At 42.8% G+C, this 19,667-nt stretch overlaps 1 protein-coding gene across 1 annotated transcript in view; it reads right to left on the reverse strand.

The window, feature by feature from the left end:
• KATNAL2 (katanin catalytic subunit A1 like 2) overlaps positions 1-19,667 on the reverse strand; it is a 71,027-nt gene that overhangs the window by 19,257 nt on the left and 32,103 nt on the right. The window contains exons 4-12 of the mRNA XM_081801298.1: positions 19,242-19,284; positions 16,086-16,203; positions 14,858-14,956; positions 12,675-12,773; positions 12,389-12,466; positions 8,676-8,774; positions 6,544-6,607; positions 6,229-6,347; positions 1,074-1,165 (exon numbers count right to left, since the gene is read on the reverse strand). Coding sequence (XP_081657424.1) covers positions 1,074-1,165; positions 6,229-6,347; positions 6,544-6,607; positions 8,676-8,774; positions 12,389-12,466; positions 12,675-12,773; positions 14,858-14,956; positions 16,086-16,203; positions 19,242-19,284 — 811 coding nt within the window. The remainder of the gene's footprint in view (positions 1-1,073; positions 1,166-6,228; positions 6,348-6,543; positions 6,608-8,675; positions 8,775-12,388; positions 12,467-12,674; positions 12,774-14,857; positions 14,957-16,085; positions 16,204-19,241; positions 19,285-19,667) is intronic.

Consider the following 19,667-nt stretch of genomic DNA (forward strand, 5'->3'; position numbering starts at 1 on the left):
GCACAGATCACTATGGTAAGGCAGCCAGGTGGGCCGGGTCTTCGCAGATGGGGTGAGCACCAGGGTGATCTGCGTGATGGGTGCCCAGCCGGGTGCCTGTGCACTGGTCTGCTCCCATCCCATCAGGTCCTGACTAGAAAGACAGGGTGTCCCAGCCTGGGGCTGACTAGCACCCATTAAAGCCATGGCAATTTTCCCATTTAAGTCAATGCTACCGATTCCATGCCTCTTGGGTGCATCTTAATGGTTGCTTTGCCGTTAGGAAAATGATTTTCAATAAGTAAAATTTCATAAATTATATTGTAGTTATACATCCAAGAAGCTAAATATTTGCCTCTTATTACTACTAGTTCTTCCTTGATAATGGGCCATTAGAGGCCATTAATAAATGCAGCTTTGTTGAGATTGCCCAGAGACGTGTTCTTCCAAGCCAGGTTTAGTAAAAAGTTTCAAAGAAGAATGCTTACTTCTGACTAAGACAGAAGGACTTTCTTAAAACACACACACACACACACACAGAAGGCTCACTGCAGTCTGAGATGTGTTCTTTCCTGCTGGGGACATTAGTGGACACTTAGTCTTTAGAGATGACATATGTGACATATTTAAAATCAGCCTGAGCCACAACCTGATGTCACAGAGAAGTGGTGGCTTCCCTGGCCTCACACACCTTGTCGAGGGCTGCCTCTCGGGACTTGGCCTTTGCAGCCCCATTCCCCGCAGGCAGCCCCTCTGGCTCCAGAGGACGTGGTCACAACAGCTATTTTGAGCCAGCAAGACCGTTATGGCAGCCTGGGATCATGGGGCTGGGTGATCTTCAGGCCTGAAAACCACTCTGTGGGGGAAGGGGGAAGGGAGGATGACATTTCCTCCGGTTATAAAAACTACTTAAATCAGCTATTCAGTTAACAGGATCTAATTTAAAGACCTTTCCATGTGTCTGCAGAAAATTTGTGGGCTTATTAATAGGCTCATTCTGCTGGTAAATGTCGATGGGCTTCCGACCATCAAACACACTTACAAGAGGAGAGAAGTGATGACCAAAAAAAAAAAAAAAAAACCCTGTCTGTTACCCAGGAGCTGTGCCTCTCTGACTCATCACTGACTCCAGCTCGTCCAGGAAGATGGTGGAGGGGGCGTGATAGCGGGCAAGTTCAAATAACACCTGGGTGGGAGAAAAGCAACCACATATTCAAATTCATATACTTAAGTTCAAGTTCCCTGATGCTCCTAGAGATTAAAAGCTTAGGATGGCTGTAATATTAAGCATTTATGCTGCACTCTGTTCTTCCACAATAACTTTATAATCATTGCAATTATTTCTCCTCAACAAAACCCCATGGATGGTCCAATTGTTTCCACTTATCACTTGATAAAATTAGAGACAGAGAGAGTTAGTGGTGAGCTCAAGGTTACTAATCATAAATGGGAGAGCTTAAGATACAACTCAATTCCTGAGCTTCTAGTCAGTTAGTTAGCCCCTGAGACTCCCTGCCAATCATATGTTCCATATGGACACAAAAGCCTTGGAATGTTTAAACTCATTTGATGATTTTCCCTTAACCTTTAGGGACAATGAAGGTTATTCTTAGAAGGAAGGATTGTAGGGAGAGGATACAGTTCCAGTCATGGGTAACAAGGCTGAAGAATTTTGCCCCTTTCTACTCCCCATATTACTCCTTGGGGCCCCCATTCCACTCCAAGCATTGTTGTTTGGTAGGCTCAGGTACTCGAAGGCAATTCCCAATTGAATAAAATGTTTCATTCCAAAATAAAATATTATAGACTGAACAAGAACAGGAAAGCAGCCAGCAAAAGAACAGACATATAAAAACAAAATAAAGAGCTCTAAAGGGAGATGTGGTGGTGATGAAAAGAGTATAAAGAACTAAACCTTTCTTTTTTTTAACCTTGAAACTGATCTCTTGAGCACCATATATAATTCTTCACTGGTTGATCGGAGAAAGCAGTAGAGATTTAGAAAAGAATAGAGGTTCTTTAATAGGCATAGGGGATTTATTCTCCATGTCACTTAGCACTAGCAAAGCAACACAGAACAAATAAGAGGAGAAAAGGCCAGATTGCGGTTTTCATGAGTAGTGGCAGGTTATCCCTTATAGGTCTCCCTGTCACTGAGTGGGAAATTCCTCACCTTCACCACTGCATGCACGCATGGTACATCCATGCTCATCCTCAAGTATTTTCCTTTCACAGAATCCTATTTCATTCAGCCGAGACAACTGGCTCAGCCTAATGAACTGAGAGAACAGTATCAATGCTGGGACACACATCACAAATGCCTTTTAGACACAATAGAGACCCTCTCATTAGAAGCCAGTAACTTGTTTTCCTTATCACAAAAAAAAGCCCAAATATAACTGATATTAAGGATGATTACAACAGCAGCAATCTTTCCAATGAAAAGTGGAATATCAGAACTCTTTAATAGAACCACACATGTTTTTAAGGTGCTCCCTAAGGTGCAGAGAGACCAAGAGGCTCTACAAGACCAAACATCCAGTTGGAAGGAGAACCACATCTGGAGCCTATGTCTCCATAATGACCACGCCACTGCTCTTTCCAGTGCCAGAGAATATATAGAATTCCGGGTAAGTGCTCTGGAAGCGTTAGTCTAAAATTTTCAAAAGTACTTGGAGGAAGTTAAATCATATGGTTGGGGGGCAGGGGGAGGGTGTTGAAAGATGTAAGCACCAACAGGTGTGTGCATTTGCTAAAGAGACCACTCAACTATTCAATAGCATCAATTCCTAGGAGGCAAGAACATTAGGAGGGGAGGGAGGAACATAACCCAAGGGTTCCCTATAGATAACTCTTTAATTGGAATAGAAAGAGAAACAAATGGTAGGAAAGTGTCTCCAATTTAGAGGAAGGTCCTGAAGGGCTCTCATTATCTGAAAACTTCATAGTAAAGATCTTGACAGCATGACCAAGATTTTCTAGGTGAGGATCTTTCCAAGAGCTCAGAAAATAATTTCTGAAAGGATAGAAGATGAGATCCTTTAAAGTTAGCAGAGGTTATCTATTTTCCTGTTGAATTATTTTTTTTAAATATCCAAAACCAAAAACGCATTTCGCAGAAAAAAAGAAAATACAAATATCTTCTAAACCTATAAAAAGATGCTCAAGTTCATTCAGAATTAAATAAATGCATATTTGAGCACTGAAATATTACTTTCACTATCAGATTGGCAAAGATTTTTAAATTTAAGTACTGCAAGTGTTGGCCAGGGTTGGGGAAGCAAATGAGCAGTGCACGTCATTGATGGGTGTGTAAGCTGGTGCAACGCTGTTGTCAGGTAATTTGGCAATCAGTGATTTTTCATTCTCTCTGACCTAGCAACTCTACTTCAAAGAAATTGTCCTACACTATTATGTATGCAAGGACACGTATATAGTAAGATTGTTTACTGTAGCTTTGTTCATGATAGCAAGAGACTAGAAACAACCTAAATGTCCATTAAGAAAAGACAGGTTAATTACATTTTGGTATACTCAGGCAATGAAATGCCTTGCAGACTTATAAAAGAACTGTTCTGTCTATAATAGTGTGGAACAACAGCCAAGTTTTATTGTTGAGTGTGGAAAAAAACCAAAAGGTATACAAGGTTATGTGTCATATGTTCCGACTTGTATTTAATAAGGAAGGGAGACATAGATGGAAGTTGTTGATATTAGTATAGATACAGATAAATGTCCTGAAAGGCTGCTCTAGCAAACTGTAGTAGGGAGAGGGCTCAAGGGTCTATATTCCCTTTTGTACCTTTTTTTTTTTTTCCAAAAATACTAGGTTTTGTTTTTTTTTTTTAAGATTTGTTTATCGGGGTGCCTGGGTGGCTCAGTCGTTAAGCGTCTGCCTTCGGCTCAGGTCATGATCTCAGGGTCCTGGGATCGAGCCCCACATTGGGCTCCCTGCTCAGCAGGAAGTCTGCTCCTCCCTCTCCCACTCCTCCTGCTTGTGTTCCCTCTCTCGCTGTGCCTCTCTCTGTCAAATAAATAAATAAAATCTTTAAAAAAAAAAAAAAGATTTGTTTATTTATTTTAGAGAGAGAAAGAGAGGGAGTGTGAGTGGGAGGAAGGGGAGAGGGAGAGAGAGAATCCTCAAGCAGACTCCCTGCTGAGAGTAGAGCCTGATGTGGGGCTTGATCCCAGGACCCTGAGATCATGACCTGAGCCGAGATTATGACCTGAGCCGAGATCAAGAGTCGGCCACTTAACTGACTGAGCCACCCAGGCACCCCAACGCTAGTTATTTTTTTAAAATATTTGGGAAAGGAAGGGGAGAAATTGGGGGAGCAATCATTTCCTCACCCTTAGAATTCTAACAAAATAATACTGAAGCAAAGGAAAACTTTAGTTAAATAAAATGTTCACACAGAATGGAGAGTCCTTGTTAAATGACTTTTCTGGCTATCCAACATTAAACAAGACAATTCTTTTAGTAGTTTCAATATTCATTGAGAATATTCATAAAAGGGGCGCCTGGGTGGCTCAGTCAGTTGAGCATCTGCCTTCGGCTCAAGTCATGATCCCAGAATCCTGGGACAGAGTCCTGCCTTAGGCTCCCTGCTCAGTGGGGAGTCTGCTTCTCACTCTGCCTTTCCCACTGCTCATACTTGCGCATGTGCATGTGCTCTCTTTCTCTGAAATAAATGAATAAAATCTTTGAGAAAAAAGAATATTCATAAAATACTTGAATTTATTCTTCTGTTTAGGGAAGTCCTGTCCAGGGAATATAATGTAATCTTTCTTTGAGCATCTTGCAGTGTTTTGTGCTCACAGTTGTAAACACCACTTTTCGTGACAGGAGATGAATCTAAACGGATTCTGGGGGCATCTCGTAAAAGTTTTATTGTTCCTCAGCACATAGAAATGGAATGTTAAAAAAAAGTCTTCAGGCTGATGAAGATTTTATAGTTAGTTGGATTTTAGCTAACTGAAATCAAACTAACTAGTATCACATAGAACCCACAAATTTGGGGCACCTCGGTGGCTCAGTTGGTTAAGTGACTGCCTTCGGCTCAGGTCATGATCCTGGAGTCCTGGGATCGAGTCCCGCATTGGGCTCCCTGCTCGGCGGGGAGTCTGCTTCTCCCTCTGACCCTCCCCCCTCTTATGTGCTCTCTCTCTCTCTCACTCTCTCTCTCTCAAATAAATAAATACAATCTTCAAGAAAAAAAAAAGAACCCACAAATTTAGGAACAGGTAAGATCCAACCCCACCTTTAGACCTGATACTAAGGTAGACTCAAAAAACAAAGAAACAGATGTCAACATGGATTTCCACAAATTACAATCTTGAAGGGGTGATAAGAATTTATAAAAACTTACACATTCGAAGTAACTTGAGAAAAGTATCAAAGTAATAAATAATAGGTCATTTTAAGTAAATCAATCCTATAAAAATATTCTGACTTCCAAGTAAGCCATAATATTTTGAGAATGAGTCATCCAAGGGAATGTAACTTAAGCCTAATGTTTTAGAGTAATTTCTTTTCAGAAAATACATGGTATTTACATTGACTTAGTATTGATTTCTCACCAGTCATTCTACAGAATTCAACTATTTAACAGGACTTCTGAGGAGGGCCCACCTTACACTGAGGTGTAAATCATAAACAGATGTTCTCTTAAGGTGACTGGAAAGTATAGTAAAATTTTATAACGTAAAATTTCATATTATATTTTACATAAAATATATTTTATATTTCTCTCCTAAGGAGCAGAAAAAACTGTAAGGCTATGGGGCACTGTGGAGGAAAGTTGCTTAGGGCATCCGAAAAAATAATTGTTTTCAATTTCTTGATTCTTTCTGAGAGTATCTAGCGTAGGGACTAGCATATGGTAGTAGCTTCTCAATAAATGTTAATTGAATATACTGCACATGCTTAATAATAAATGCTTCTTGAATGAAGAAAAAAATATTCCACTTCATAAACAACCTTTGTCCCAGCTTCTGTTCCTAAGCTACAGGAATCAAAAAAGGACTGTTGGTCACATTCCTGAAGGAAAGGAGATCATGTTTTGCTGATGGGGACAGGATTAATATCCACATATAATAGTCAACCCATCTCCTGGGCTTTCGGTAATCAAAATCCAGGGTAAATTCTAACATATAAATCACTTAAAAACAAATAAGCTCTAACATCATTTTGTACCATCGTATTCTCCTGGAGCTTATTCTAAAAAAGGCAAAATCAAGAATTCCTACCCGAACAAGTTTTTCGGAATCCCCTCTCCATTTGCTGACAATGGTAGATGCAGAAATGTTAAAGAAGGTGGTTTTGCACTCCGTGGCCACAGCTTTGGCTAGTAAAGTCTTTCCTGTACCTAGAGACACATGGGGATAAAACATGAGTGACACCTGAGCTCCATCCCCCTGCTCGCAGATAGAAGTCAGTCTCACAAGTGAAAAAGGAGGTGGTTACCCAGCGCTCATCGGCCTCCGGCCCGGATGAGGACAGATAGGGCAACTCATCCTCGGCACACGCTTGATATCAAGACCAAAACAGAAAGATTCCTTTACCTGGAGGGCCATACAGCAGCAGTCCTTTCCAGGGAGAAAGGATTCCTGTAAACAGCTGTGGGTACTGTGGAAACAAGGAACAAAGATGAGGTTTGGCATCACTACATCAGCCTGCACACGGTTAGCACAGACGAATGAAGGAAGCTGGAGTGAAACACGGCACAACTCAGAGAGTCAAGTCTTCCTTTTCTTAAGGCTGGCTGCTTCTGTTTACATCGTTATTTACCCCAGTTTTACTTTCACACTTAATAGCCATGCCTGGCTTAATTTTTGTGGCTTTTTAAAAGAGCAGTTTTGTTTTTTGGTTTTTTTTTAAGGAAAAGAAAGGCATATCCAGGTACTTTCCCGCTCTGGTAGTTATTTCCTACATACATAACATCATTTCCCCCGGAGTTCTATGTACAGGGCAATCTTTTGAATGTTGTGAACCAGGAATACCCTTTAAGATAAACACTAAAACCAACAACAAAGGTGTATATTAATAAAGCACAAAGCTATGGCAAAGCCTGATTTAGAAGTTGGGAACATTCAGTGCTGGATGCATTATGAGACAAGGACTCCAAACAGGGCATGCGTGGACTTCAGTAATTCTCTCTCATTAGTTCAAATTCAGACAGTCTGGAGGGTAGGGAGAGTTGATGGAGAACACGGGAGAAGGAAAAACAATAGTAAAATTGTAACCAGCTACTGGTTTCTTGCTGATGCTGATGCCATAACATACAAAGCTTATAACGCCACGGAGTTAACATATCCAGAGTTTCAATGAGATGGTCTGTCCTTTCCCAGGAGACTTGTACTGTAGAGCTGCTTAGAGGAAAGGGTGAATAAACTTCTACTAATTCCGAATGCCAGTATATTCCTTACCCCCATGTCTGAACACAGGAAGAAAGTGGGGGAGACCATCCAAATTTATTGATTTTTGTCTCGTTAGAATAGAAGCAACCAAAAATCAGGGGCTGCGTGGGCTCAGTGGTAAGAATCAATAGACTATTCAGTACAATCAATGTGTTATCTTGACTTTGAGAGGTCACAGAAAATGGTCACAAATTATCTGCAGCTCCTTCCACCGAGGGGAAATAAAATCTACTGCCTCTCAGTAGAGTATATTTCTCCGCCACTTGAATCTGGACTTGGCCTTGTGATCTTGGCCACTGAGACATTAGCAAATATAAGAAGAGACTTGAAAATATAAGGACTATAAGAAGAGACATGAAAAATGCTGTTGGATTGAGACCTGCCCTTTCTCACTTCTGTCTGGGAAGTGTGTGTCGCCACAAGAACAAGACTGGGCCTGCCTGCTGGAGGATGAGAGGCACGTGGACAAGTCTCAGTCGTCCTGTCTATCGCAGCTTTCCCAGCCAGGCTGGCTGGTGCCCCAAACATATGAGTAAGCCCAGCCAGTACCAGGTGGAAAAGAGATGAGCTGGCCCTACTGAGCCTAGCCCAGACTGCCTACCGCCACAACTGCACACAAATAAATGATTGTTGTTTTAAGGCACAACGTTTTGGGGTGGTCTGTTACACAGCCAAAGCTATGTGGTACACAGACCTTCTCGTCACCACAGTCATAAACCCGACATGGAACGTCTTGTTTTCCTATTTTCCTTCCTGTTTCATGAAACGCTCTGCACAGAGACTTATCGGGAAAAAGCAGTAAGCATAACATGATGGCTTTACTGGCCAGTGCCCTGGAAGGGGCTGTCTAGTCTTCACGAAAAGTCAAAAGCAGAACCTCAGATGATGGGGGTATGGGGGGGGGTAAGATCTATAGAAATAAAGTGAGAGGCCCTCTCTTAGAGGAGGCCTTTCTACTATAATAAGTATATTTTTAGGGAGGCAGGCTAATTTGAACCAATCTATAGTAACTGACAAATCATCTACATTAGAGTCTTAGATCTTAAATGATCACTTGAACAGACCTGCCTTGAACCAATATGTAACATGATTTCAAATTGCCTGCAATCGACAGGGCCTTGGCACACCAGTGTTTAGCCAAATATTGTGACAAAGGCAAAAAGTTAACTCGATGACAGAAGAACAGCCTGCCCTTCTCTTCCTGATGGGTGCATGACATACAGTTTGTCCAATGGATAACGAACAGGAACAACCCCCAAGAGGCTTCCCATCCTTACCCTGATAGGGTACACAACAGCTTCTTTGACTAACTGCTTGGCTGCATCGAGTCCAATAATGTCATTCCACTTTATGTTTGGATTATGGAGATAAATGTCCTGCAATGCACATTTGATCATTTTGTTAAAACTAATGTTTTCCTCCACAGCTGTAATAAACACAGGAGCAGCAGACCACTTGACTTACAATAGGACATAAAGTGCTGGTGATAAAAACTCCCCATTTTAGATATATGTATATATACGCATTGTAATTATGGGCTAGTTCACCAAATGGATGCCATGAACATATTCCGTGATTTTCCCTGAAGAAGAGATTGATGAGATAATATGGTACTTTTAAGAGGAAACAAAATCTCCTAACGATGGACTATACCTGTCTTCAGTCAATAGCAAACCATGCTGATTTATGACTGTAATCAAAGAAGCTACAGAATATGCCTTCAAATTACATTGGCTTTTACTGCAAAACAGAGTTCCCAGCCAGGGCCTGGCCTCGCTTGCTCCTTGATCTCGCAAACGCTTTCTTAATTTGTGGCCTAAAAGAGATAATGCTCCTCTGAAACCAATTTCTCTTTTTCCCTAGTGATCTCTCCCTACTTTCCATCAGGAGCAATTGCTTCTACAGAATTCAAGGAAGCTAACAAGCAAGCAAAAGCGCGGTTTGCCCTCTCCTAGTGGAGCCCTGTAGCAGCCATCTGGGGCAATCAATTAAGGTAGCTTTTACTGATAACTAATTTACAGTTTCCAAACTTCAATTCCACAGGACGCCTCAGAACAGCCGCTCAGGGCCTTTCTCAGTAGGGGCAGTTCCAAGCATACTGAGTATCTAGTGTTACATCAGAAAAAGCTTCCTTTTAAAAGTCATTCTGAGTGACTACAGAACAATCTGGTAACTATTTTTATAGTCATTTAATTTTTTTAAAGATCTATTTGTTTATTTGAGAGAGAGTGTGTGTGCACCGGAATGGAAGGAGGGGCAGAGAGAGAGAATCTTCAAGCAGACGCCCGGCTGAGTGCGGAGCTCACCGCAGCGCTCAATCTCATGACCCTGAGATCATGACCTGAGCCAAAACCGAGAGTTGGACACTTAGCTGATTAAGCCACCCAGGTGCCCCTATATTTATCTAATTTTTAAATAATACATACACATCGTTCAAAATATAAAAATATGTTTTGGGGGGCACCTGGGTGGCTCAGTCGTTAAGCGTCTGCCTTCGGCGCAGGTCTTGATCCCAGGGTCCTGGGATGGAGCCCCACATCGGGTGGCTTTCTCTTTTCCTGCTCAGCAGGAAGCCTGCTTATCCCTCTCCCACTCCCCCTGTTTGTGTTCCCTCTCTCGCTGTCTCTCTCTCTGTCAAATAAATAAATAAAATCTTTAAAAATAAATAAAATGAATAAATAAATAAAATTTAAAAAATTTTTTTAAAAATATGTTTTTTCAATGCTGGTGAGATGTTATATCCCCATCCCATGCGTAATAGGCATGATCCATTGATACAGTGACAGAGAAAGGACTCCGTCTTCCAAAATCTTGGGAGAACGTCCCATATTTAGATTGTGGATCTGCAGGAAAGCCCACCACCCACTCACATACTTATTACCACACTTTCTTAGGAAAAGCTTGGCACAGAGTGGGGATTCATCTACCCTGGAATTCAAAGCATCCATAGATCAGAGCAGTATTTCTTGCCCTCGTCTAGAGCTGACATTGAGTTCCACCGAGCAGTGTTTAATTTCCCAATAGGAAGTTCCTCCTTAGAGCAACAAAAGTTATCAGTCATGAGGTGGTGATCTCCCCATCACTGTAAGCATTCAAGCAGAGACTGGATGACTACTTCCCATGGTATTATAGAAAAGATGCTCGGTGGAATCATTTCGGGCCACTTCTACTCTGTAACTCTGTCATCACTAGTCATGTTGTCTTTTTGCAGAAACAGTAACAAGACTATTGATTTTTTTTTTTTTAAAGATTTTATTTATTTATTTGAGAGACAGAGAATGAGAGAGAACACATGAGAGGGGATAGGGTCAGAGGGCAAAGCAGACTCCCCGCTGAGCAGGGAGCCCGATGCGGGACTCGATCCCGGGACTCCAGGATCATGACCTGAGCCGAAGGCAGTCGCTTAACCAACTGAGCCACCCAGGCGCCCAAGACTATTGATTTTTAAGGGCATTAAAATTTTTTTTTCTCTGCTCTCCTTTGCATCCTAATTACCACAGCCTGGCTCAGACCTCATCCTCTCTCACTAGTAATAACTTGGGAACTGGTCTCCTCATCTCCATTTCTTTGATATCCAGCCACCACACTGTCATTAGGACAGACTAAAAGCACATTTGAGTATCCCATTCTCCCAATGGACACCTTTCAAAGATTTCCCATGTCCTACAGGCCACTTCCAGCCCTGGGCTAGTGCTCACTGTGCCCCTTACTTGGCCTCTTTCTGCAGCCCCCTTCCCCACCACTCCTTGTGGCTCATTCAGCTCAAAGCTGTACAATTTCCAGGTATGTTGTTTGGTCCAGAACCCTCCACCCTTCCTCTTGTGCATTTTCGTGTGCCTGTTTCTTGTGTATCTTCTTTCCTAATGCTTTCCCTACCCTTTGGCACAAAATACCCCTCCTTTATGTTCTCCAAGTGCACCTTACCCATGGGATGAAAGACTTTTATAGGCAAGGACTGTGTCTGATTCGTTCATCTTTGTGTTTCTAGCCCCCAGCACATGCTCGATAACTAATAGGGGCAGTAACAGCGGCTGAACTGAATAGCCAGAGCTAGGGAACCCTTAATTACTGCAGAATATCTGTGCATTTTTTGGAGCATATTAAACATCTCTCTGAGTCTGCTTGGGTTTCAGTCTTCCATTAAATATGAGATTGCTGGATATCAGATAAGTACCCTATAACTCAGGAATCTATTCTGTTTCCAAGGAACTTGCTCAAAGTCACATGGCTAGAAAGAGAAGGATGTAGAAATCAAATCCAGCTCAACTGATCCCAGAGCTGATTCCAGTCGTTAACCATGAGACTTCACTGTTTTTAAATTCTGGAGGGTAGGGAGGTGGGTGGGGGGATGGGATAATGGTGAGGGGCAGTAAGGAGAGCGCGTGATGTGATGAGCACTGGGTGTTATAGGCAACTGATGAATTGCTGAACTCTACATCTAAAAGTAATGATGTACTTATATGTTGACTAATTGAATTTAAATTTTCTAAAAAAAGAAGAAATTAAATAAATTCTGGAGGGTAAGCTTAAAAATCAGTAGTCCAGATGATAAGCTCTTTCCTGCTAATCTTGTTTTTCATGGAAATTTTCAATTATGCAATCATCATACTCCCAACATCTCTGTTTCTAGACTTTGACTGTTTAAACAAGACACAGGCATGCTCTTTCCTTCTCTAAGAGGCTTTCTTTCCTTAACTCTTGGCTCTGCTCTAAAACCTTTCACCTGTCCCTTCCCTTCTAAGTCTTTTTCCCTTTTGTTTTTCTTGGCCTCTGTAGTGAGATGGTGGGCTTTTTGTATTGTAATTTTATGATTCTATAATTTATTTATCATGCATTATTGTGCCTCTAAACAATATGAGTGCCTTTGCAAGTGGGGGCACTTTATAAATAAATGATCATATTTATTGTTATTAATAAAAGAAGCAGCCCACAATGTTCCAGGAGCCCCAATCCACCTCCGTAAATTTGTGAATTGAGTATCAGATCTTACCCGGCTCACCACGGCTGCCAATTCTCGCATCTCACTATTCATGCCAATAAGTGCACTCAGAGGTTTCAACAATCGTTCCTGACGATAGGAACAGAAAGCTTTACGTTACAATATTGCTCATAATTTAGAAAGCAAAACGGGGCGTGGATCTCGGTGACATAAGTGGTGGCAGGTTGCTGTGACCTTCGATTTGATCTCAAGGTTTCCCTGGACTCAAAATTATATTTCTGAAGTTCGTCTAGATGTTGGTAGTTTGCAAGATGAATGTCACATCTTAGCCACTTACTGAGGGGTCGGGGTTACAGTCAAAGCTGTTCAGGCCAAGTTCGCTGGTTGCTCCTTTGATGGCATCTGTGAGCAGCCCTCGGAAGTCAATGATTTGGCCCTGAAAGGGAGTAATGGTTATTTCCACCATTAAAACATGGGGGAAGACTATCCCTAATTGCTCAGCTTCAGTCAGTCAAGTCACATTTATGTATCCTGGTATGTAGGGCAAACGTAATGTGAGGCTTTAAAAAGAACCTGCACTAAGCATAAACGAGACGATTTCTTCAAGTTGGGCACTCTAGAAAAAAAAAATTAAGTTGCAAATAAACTCTTCAGAATGAAGTTGGTTTGAATGAAAATTCACAAGCATTTTTCTGACACCACGCCCTCTGCTTGCTTACAGGTCTGCCTCCCCTACGTTGTCTGGTCCTGGGAAACATCCCCCACACAGGAAGAACTCATTGGCTTCCTGTGTGGGAACCCGTAAGAGTAACGATAGCTCCCGCTTACTATCATGTACGTTCTCCACTCAGTAGAGTCCCATCTAACAAGTGGCTTAAGGCCAGGATTCAAACCCAGATATCTGTCTCCCATACTCCTCCCAGCGCCCCCTTGACTTCCCCACAGGCAGAAGGAAAAAGGAAGGATGCGTGCAGAAAACGAATAATGGCAGCAGTTGCCAGCACTTACTGAGTGCATGTTATATGCCGGGCACTGTGCTAACACTCTCCGCTCATGATATTTAAAGCACACACTGATTATTTCCATTTTCTAGATGAGAGAAATGAGGCTTGGCAAGATTGAACAACTTTCCCAAGGTCACACAGCTGGGAAAGTCTGAGCAGGGTTTTGAACCTAGGCAATCTGACTAGTGCCTTTAAGAACACCATGCCTACTAAATCTGTAGGGGGGCTCAGGAACCCCGAAGCTAGGGGCCCTAACATGGCATTGATAGACCCATTTTGGAGATGGGCCCCTGGCCATATACCCTTGTTCAGTTTATGAACATTGGTAGTGCTAGGAAGAAAACCATCTACATTTTAACCCTGAGGACACTTCTGCTGGAAAGAGAACTTATAACCAGACTCCTTCAAAGGTTAAGTGCTGGGTTAAATAGTCCCTTCCTTGTGACCTGATCAGAGACAACTATTCATATCAATGTGAGATGTTCACGGGAGAAACTAGGGCCACAAAATTACTAGGCCAAAGTGGCTGAAAACACAATGAAATTGGCAGAGGTGAACTGGGAAGTATTTCTCCGAGGGAGGCACTGATCTGAATGCATCATCTCCCACGATCACCTCTATAATTGAGGCCCTCCAAAGGAGCCAGTTAAGGCCAATGAGAGCTCCCTTCATTTCCAGGGAGAGGCTCCCAGCTTCCCCTCCAAGCACACACAGCCAGAGTCTCGTTTACCCAAGAAGAGCCAGCTGGAGGTAAATCTGAAGTCCTGTAGTCTGAGAACTTGCCCAAAGAAAGAGAGGTGGCTCTTACAAGAAATACAGCCCTGAAGTTATAATCAAGAGAAACCTGTTGATGTTGATACTGCTTCTTCGCATCTCCAAAGGACATGTGTTAACCTGCTTTTTGCCTACATCTACCCAATCAGTCTTTTCTATTTGAGCAGCTCTTATTTATGAATCAAGACACGAGGTTCATTATGAAAGGGGTAGAGATATCTATTAGGGACAAGATCCACCCTATTTGAACTGAGGTTTCATGGTTCACGTGAAATGACAGTTAAGCCTAGAGCCACAGCCCCAGGGAGACAAGGTGCCACCACCTTGTCTGTGGGCTGTGGTGGGTCAACCACCACAGGCAGGGAGGAGGAGAAGGATGAGTACACCGCCGTAACACCTTCAATAACGCAGAACACCAGCATTTACCGTTTCAATCACAGGATGTTTAAGCCGAAGGTGACGTTAGAAGCCATCTCTTCCAAACCCCTGAGTTTACAAATAGGGAGACTGAGCTTCTTAGAGATGGGGAGTTCCTTCAAGACCATTCATCCAGAAAGGAGATGCAGACCAGAACCCCAGGGCTCTAATCCTCACCCAGTGTTCTTCTCAGCCCACCTCATAGCCAGGCTCTGACCGTTCTATATTAGCTTTTCTATTTGACAACAGTAACATTTTTTAATTTTCATTTTTAGAAAGAAAAGGGATTTCCCCTTTTGGTGCTAGGTTCATGAATTCCACTTACTTTTTGTGGGCGGACGTTTTCTTCTCCACTGCCTTTGTTGATTCCTGATATACTCAAGCCAAAGTCAGCACTCTCCGCATGAGAATTAGTGACAGCCTCCTGAAGAAAGAGGAAGCCAGTGGGAAGTCAGCCATGGAAAGCAAGTTACAGAGGCCGGTAGAAACTGCCAATTCCATCGTCCCAAATCACACACTGGATATCAGTTCAGTAGATGGGAACCCCATGTGCCACTTCTGTGCAGTCCCAACAAGATGAGTTCGCTGGCTGCCTGCGCCATGTGGGAAGAGCTGTCGCTGGAAGCCATGGGCTCCAAGGAGCTTTTCCAGTGGAGGAAACCACGGTGCCTCAGCCCAAACCCACTCTGGCTTTTCTCCTGTGACCAGAGGTGTTTGATGCTGGGAGTGGCTGAGTTTGGAGATGGAGCAGAGTCAATAGTCAACCAGCCACCTGTGGAATTCTCTTGCCCCACCTTCACCTCCCTTCCACCTGAGTCAGACTACACTGGCCAGAGGTATACAACCTCTTTGAGAGTGCGAGATTCCTTCTGACAATTGAGTTTCATGATTACTCCTTTCTCTCCCACTGGGCATCTCTGACATCCAGTCTTCCCATTCCTTTTCCCAATTTCAATTGGTTCTCTTTCCTCTGAAACCTGGTATGTTTGTCCCAACCCAGGGAGGTTCTAGGTATGGATCCCCTGAGTCAGGAGCCATTGATCTCACCCACCTGCTGGGCTCTCTCCTCTTGCTGTCCACCCTATCCCCAAGATTGTCCAGTGTGGAGGTCCGGAGTGGGGACCAACCATGTGTGCTTTGGAGAAACCCAGTCATTCCTGAGACTATCCCTGGCCTAATCTAAGGAGCCCAGGGATGTGCTTTGGGACAGGAAGGCTTGCCACCTACAGTTACCGCAAATGGGATGACTGAGCATTGTAGCAACCAGGCCCCCTGCTTTGACTGGGCCCAGGGCTAACCCCTCAAAGCCTGTCACCCAGCACTCTGACCAGAGGAGAGGCTAGGGAGAGGAAGGAGACCTCCCACTCAAATTAAAAAACATTAGGAAGACTAGAGATTTGCCTGTGGTTTTAATCCAGAAGAAAATCTACAATTTAACAAAATCACACAGCATTTTAAAAACATTGTCCTTAAATAAATAAATGTGACTTTTTTCTTGGAGCTATTTCTCAGCCACCTGCAATTTTACCAATGCCAAGCAAAGCTGTCCAGACCTGTTTAGGATGCTCCTTATGGAGGGATTTGACATCCCCTGATTTCCCCACTGTGGTTCTGGACCGTGGCCTCTGCTGACTGATCTTGGGAAGATTTTGACAACTGTCGCTCATCACCCTAGGGGAGGGAACAAAGACCTTGGAAGGAATTATTCTAACCACTTAATTTGAGGTAACTAAACAACTTGTGTAGCACATTTTAAAGAAAGAGTTCTAGAAAGATAGGCAGACGTACCACAGTTGGGCCCTTCCATCTTCACTGCCCTCCCACCCCATCCATCTTGGCTCTGACTTGATCCAGTCTACCCCTTGGGTTCCTCCAAGACTAGGCTAGAGGATCCACCTCCCCCCGGAGGCCCCTGACCTCCTCTTCATTTTCCCTCATGCCACCTGTCTCCAGCCTTTCTGCACATAGCTTTGTATTCTCAAGAACACATGGCTTTGCAAGCATTTCTCCAACGTTTCTTCTCATCTTCCTTAAAGAACAGTATGCAGACCAGGGGACAGGTTGTGGGGATGAAGGAGAAAGCCTAGGGATTTGCCAGTGGTTTTGATCCAGTGTGCTGGGTGTACCTAGAGGGGACTTGTGGAAGGGAAGCAAACCTTACCTCATCTCTTTTGTCACAGATCTTCATATTTGCAAAACAAATGTTCACCAAATATTGTTCACTTAAAGCAAAAGAAATTGATGGGCTGGAAGTCAGATAGTGGCTACCTCTGGTGGCCATGGGGAGTATTGGCTGTGAAGGGAGCCTGCTGGGGGGTTGCTGGGATGGTGGCACTTACAAGAGTATATATGTGTTTGACTGCATATATATGTATATATGTGTTTGACTGCATATATATGTGTATATGTGTTTGCATATATATGTTATATATGTTATATACATCAGTGCAAAAGTAAAATAAATTTGTTCACGAGGTCCTGTCCATGAGACCTAAAAATTCAGGATTGGAATATTGTTAGATAGGAGATAACATTAGAGAGAAGCAGGACTGCTTGAGGGGCACAGCATGAACTCCCACATCAGAAGCTGTTTGGTTTTCTCAGTTCCTTTGTCCTTACATGTGAGATGTGTTTGCGAGAATTTCACTGGAAGCATTTCTCCCATGTTCTACTGGGTCTCAGAGAGCAGCTATTTCTCCATTTCTTTGTGGGAAAGAAAAAGTTGTTTGTGTCTAATATAAACACATAGGTGTATGGCCAGCAAGACCACCCACACCAATAACACCACCAATGTCCATACACAGTGACCCCAGTGTTGACCCACTGGAGTGAGTGTCATAAGAGGTAGACAGCATTTGTTTTTCACCTGTAAATTAGGAATAAAAATGCCTGTCCCTCAGGCCTTTTGCTGGCACAAAAATGAAATATCTATGAAATGAATACCAAACATTTTACAAGTGCAAACTCTTATGAATAGCATTGATTTAAATGAAGTGAGGTCATATATATATAGTTAAACTTGCCTAACATCATTGCGGAGCTGGCAGGGAACTGGGAGTCTGCTTCCCCTCTTTGATTTCCCTTTAGAGGCAAGTGATTCACAGATTTGCCTTAACACTATCAAAGACAAGTGCTTAAAGTGCAAAGCAGTACAATTCATTTCCCATCAGCTCTAACGATTGTAAAATTCTTCCCAATATGGAACCAAATTCACCCCGCTGTAACTCTAGTTGCCACTCCCAGGTATGCCCTATGGAATTCTACAAAGAAAGCTCAGCCTTCTTTAAAGAGTGAAGTCTGGTACCATGTTGTTCTAGGGGCACCTCCTCCCCAAGTCTTCCATTCTTCAAGCTAAACATCACCAGCTGCTCCAATCATTTTTAAGGTTACCTGGCTCCCAGATTCATCCTCATCCTGGTCATTTTTCCTTTGTCCACTGTCTTCTGACCACAATAGAGTCACCTCCTATTTTGTGGATACTGTATTTCTATTATTGTGGCCCGAGACCCACATTGGCAATCACCTCACGTTGTTGAGTTCCCACTGCATCTGTTGTTAACTCAAATTTCTGGGTCTCTGATTTTGTAATGAGGGAGCTATTTGTCTTAATCTTTAGTTAAAGCTTACACCTTATTTTGTTAAGTTTCATCTTGTTATTTCGAGCCCATCTTCCAAATTGTCAAGATTTTTTGGCATCCTAATTCTGTTATCCATCACATTAAATAACCATTCCTCCACTGGGTCATCTGCAAATCTGTAACCTGGGAGCTTGCTCTCTGGTGTGAGATGCCCAAATTAGGAGAAGGTACTTTCATTTGTTAATAGCAAGTCTCATGACACAACCTCTCATTTCAATAGCTATCTTCAATTATAAAATTATAAACAAACACTGTTCATTAATTTCCTAATTATCCTTCTTAACTCCAACCATTTGCTGTCTGACCTCTATGCTTGCCACGTACAAACATTTACTCAGAGAGGAGCTGAAGACACCCAAGCTGCCAAGCTCCATCCCTAAAGAGAAGCAAAGTGCTCAGAAGACATTCACTCATGGAACATTCTGCCAGGTAGAGAATGCTGGGGAAGTTCCAGGTATGAGCATGCGGCTGAAAAATAATCAGAATCCAAATGCATGCCGAAGCTGGCCTCTTAAAATGCTCCTCACTGTTTCTGTTCAAAAGTAGTTATCATTCATTGTCAGAGTCTGACTAGCTTTATGGAAACTATAAATAAAAGGATAACACTTTGGTCAAAACAATAAAACTGTTCCTAAAGAATAGCACAAAGCAAAGGTAGCCTCAGGTAGAGCATTATTAAGAATATTATCATGAAGCATGTGTGGGTGCTCTCTACATGTGGGGACCTCACTTTGTGTCAGAAACTTGCTCCAAGCTGGTGAGTAGCAGAGCCAGGAATTGAACCTGGACCTTTTCATCTCTAAGGTCTGTACTCTTCATAGCACAGAGCCTCGAAAGGGCACCAGTGAATGCAGTTATTTGTGATAAAACCAGGAGAACCAACAGACAGTGACCCATATCCTGGACATCTGTAACATGAGGAGAACCCATGGTTGGGCCCACCAAGGTCACATGATCATAGTCTGCAATTGCTGGTAGACAAACATGGAGTTGAGATGGAGAATCTTCAGGAAAGGGATCCCACAAACTCCTAGAGTTGGGTTGGTCAAGATGAATTACCATTCATTTTACCTTCTGGTCTTCCCTCCACTTCTTGGTGGTAAATTATTTTCCGCTGTGGCAAAACAAATATTGGGAGGAAAGGGAAAGAATTTAATTTTTTAAGAGAAAGTGATTTGTCAGGTATGTTTGTCCTTTCACATTGTTCTTAAAATTTGTGCTACAGCCTTGTGGAATCCAGGAGCTTTAAGCTATTCTCATGTAGAAAGAAGTGAAACTACCAGCAAAGAGAAAGAAGCCCGTGTTTCCCGAGCATTTCCACACAGAGGAGGACCCCAAAGCCCTCAGCTATGAAACGTGTTGGAAACCATGAACCTGGTGGCGGCGTCAGTGTGGGCCAGGTGACAGGAACCATTTCAAGTTTTCATCAACTTGCCATTTTGCTTTGTGATCTCTGGGACACCAGGGCGATTGATTGCATGAACATTTATCAGTACT

This window comes from Leptonychotes weddellii, chromosome 13, assembly GCF_054177405.1.
Source record: "Leptonychotes weddellii isolate Sample4059 chromosome 13, ASM5417740v2, whole genome shotgun sequence".
NCBI lineage: Eukaryota > Metazoa > Chordata > Mammalia > Carnivora > Phocidae > Leptonychotes > Leptonychotes weddellii.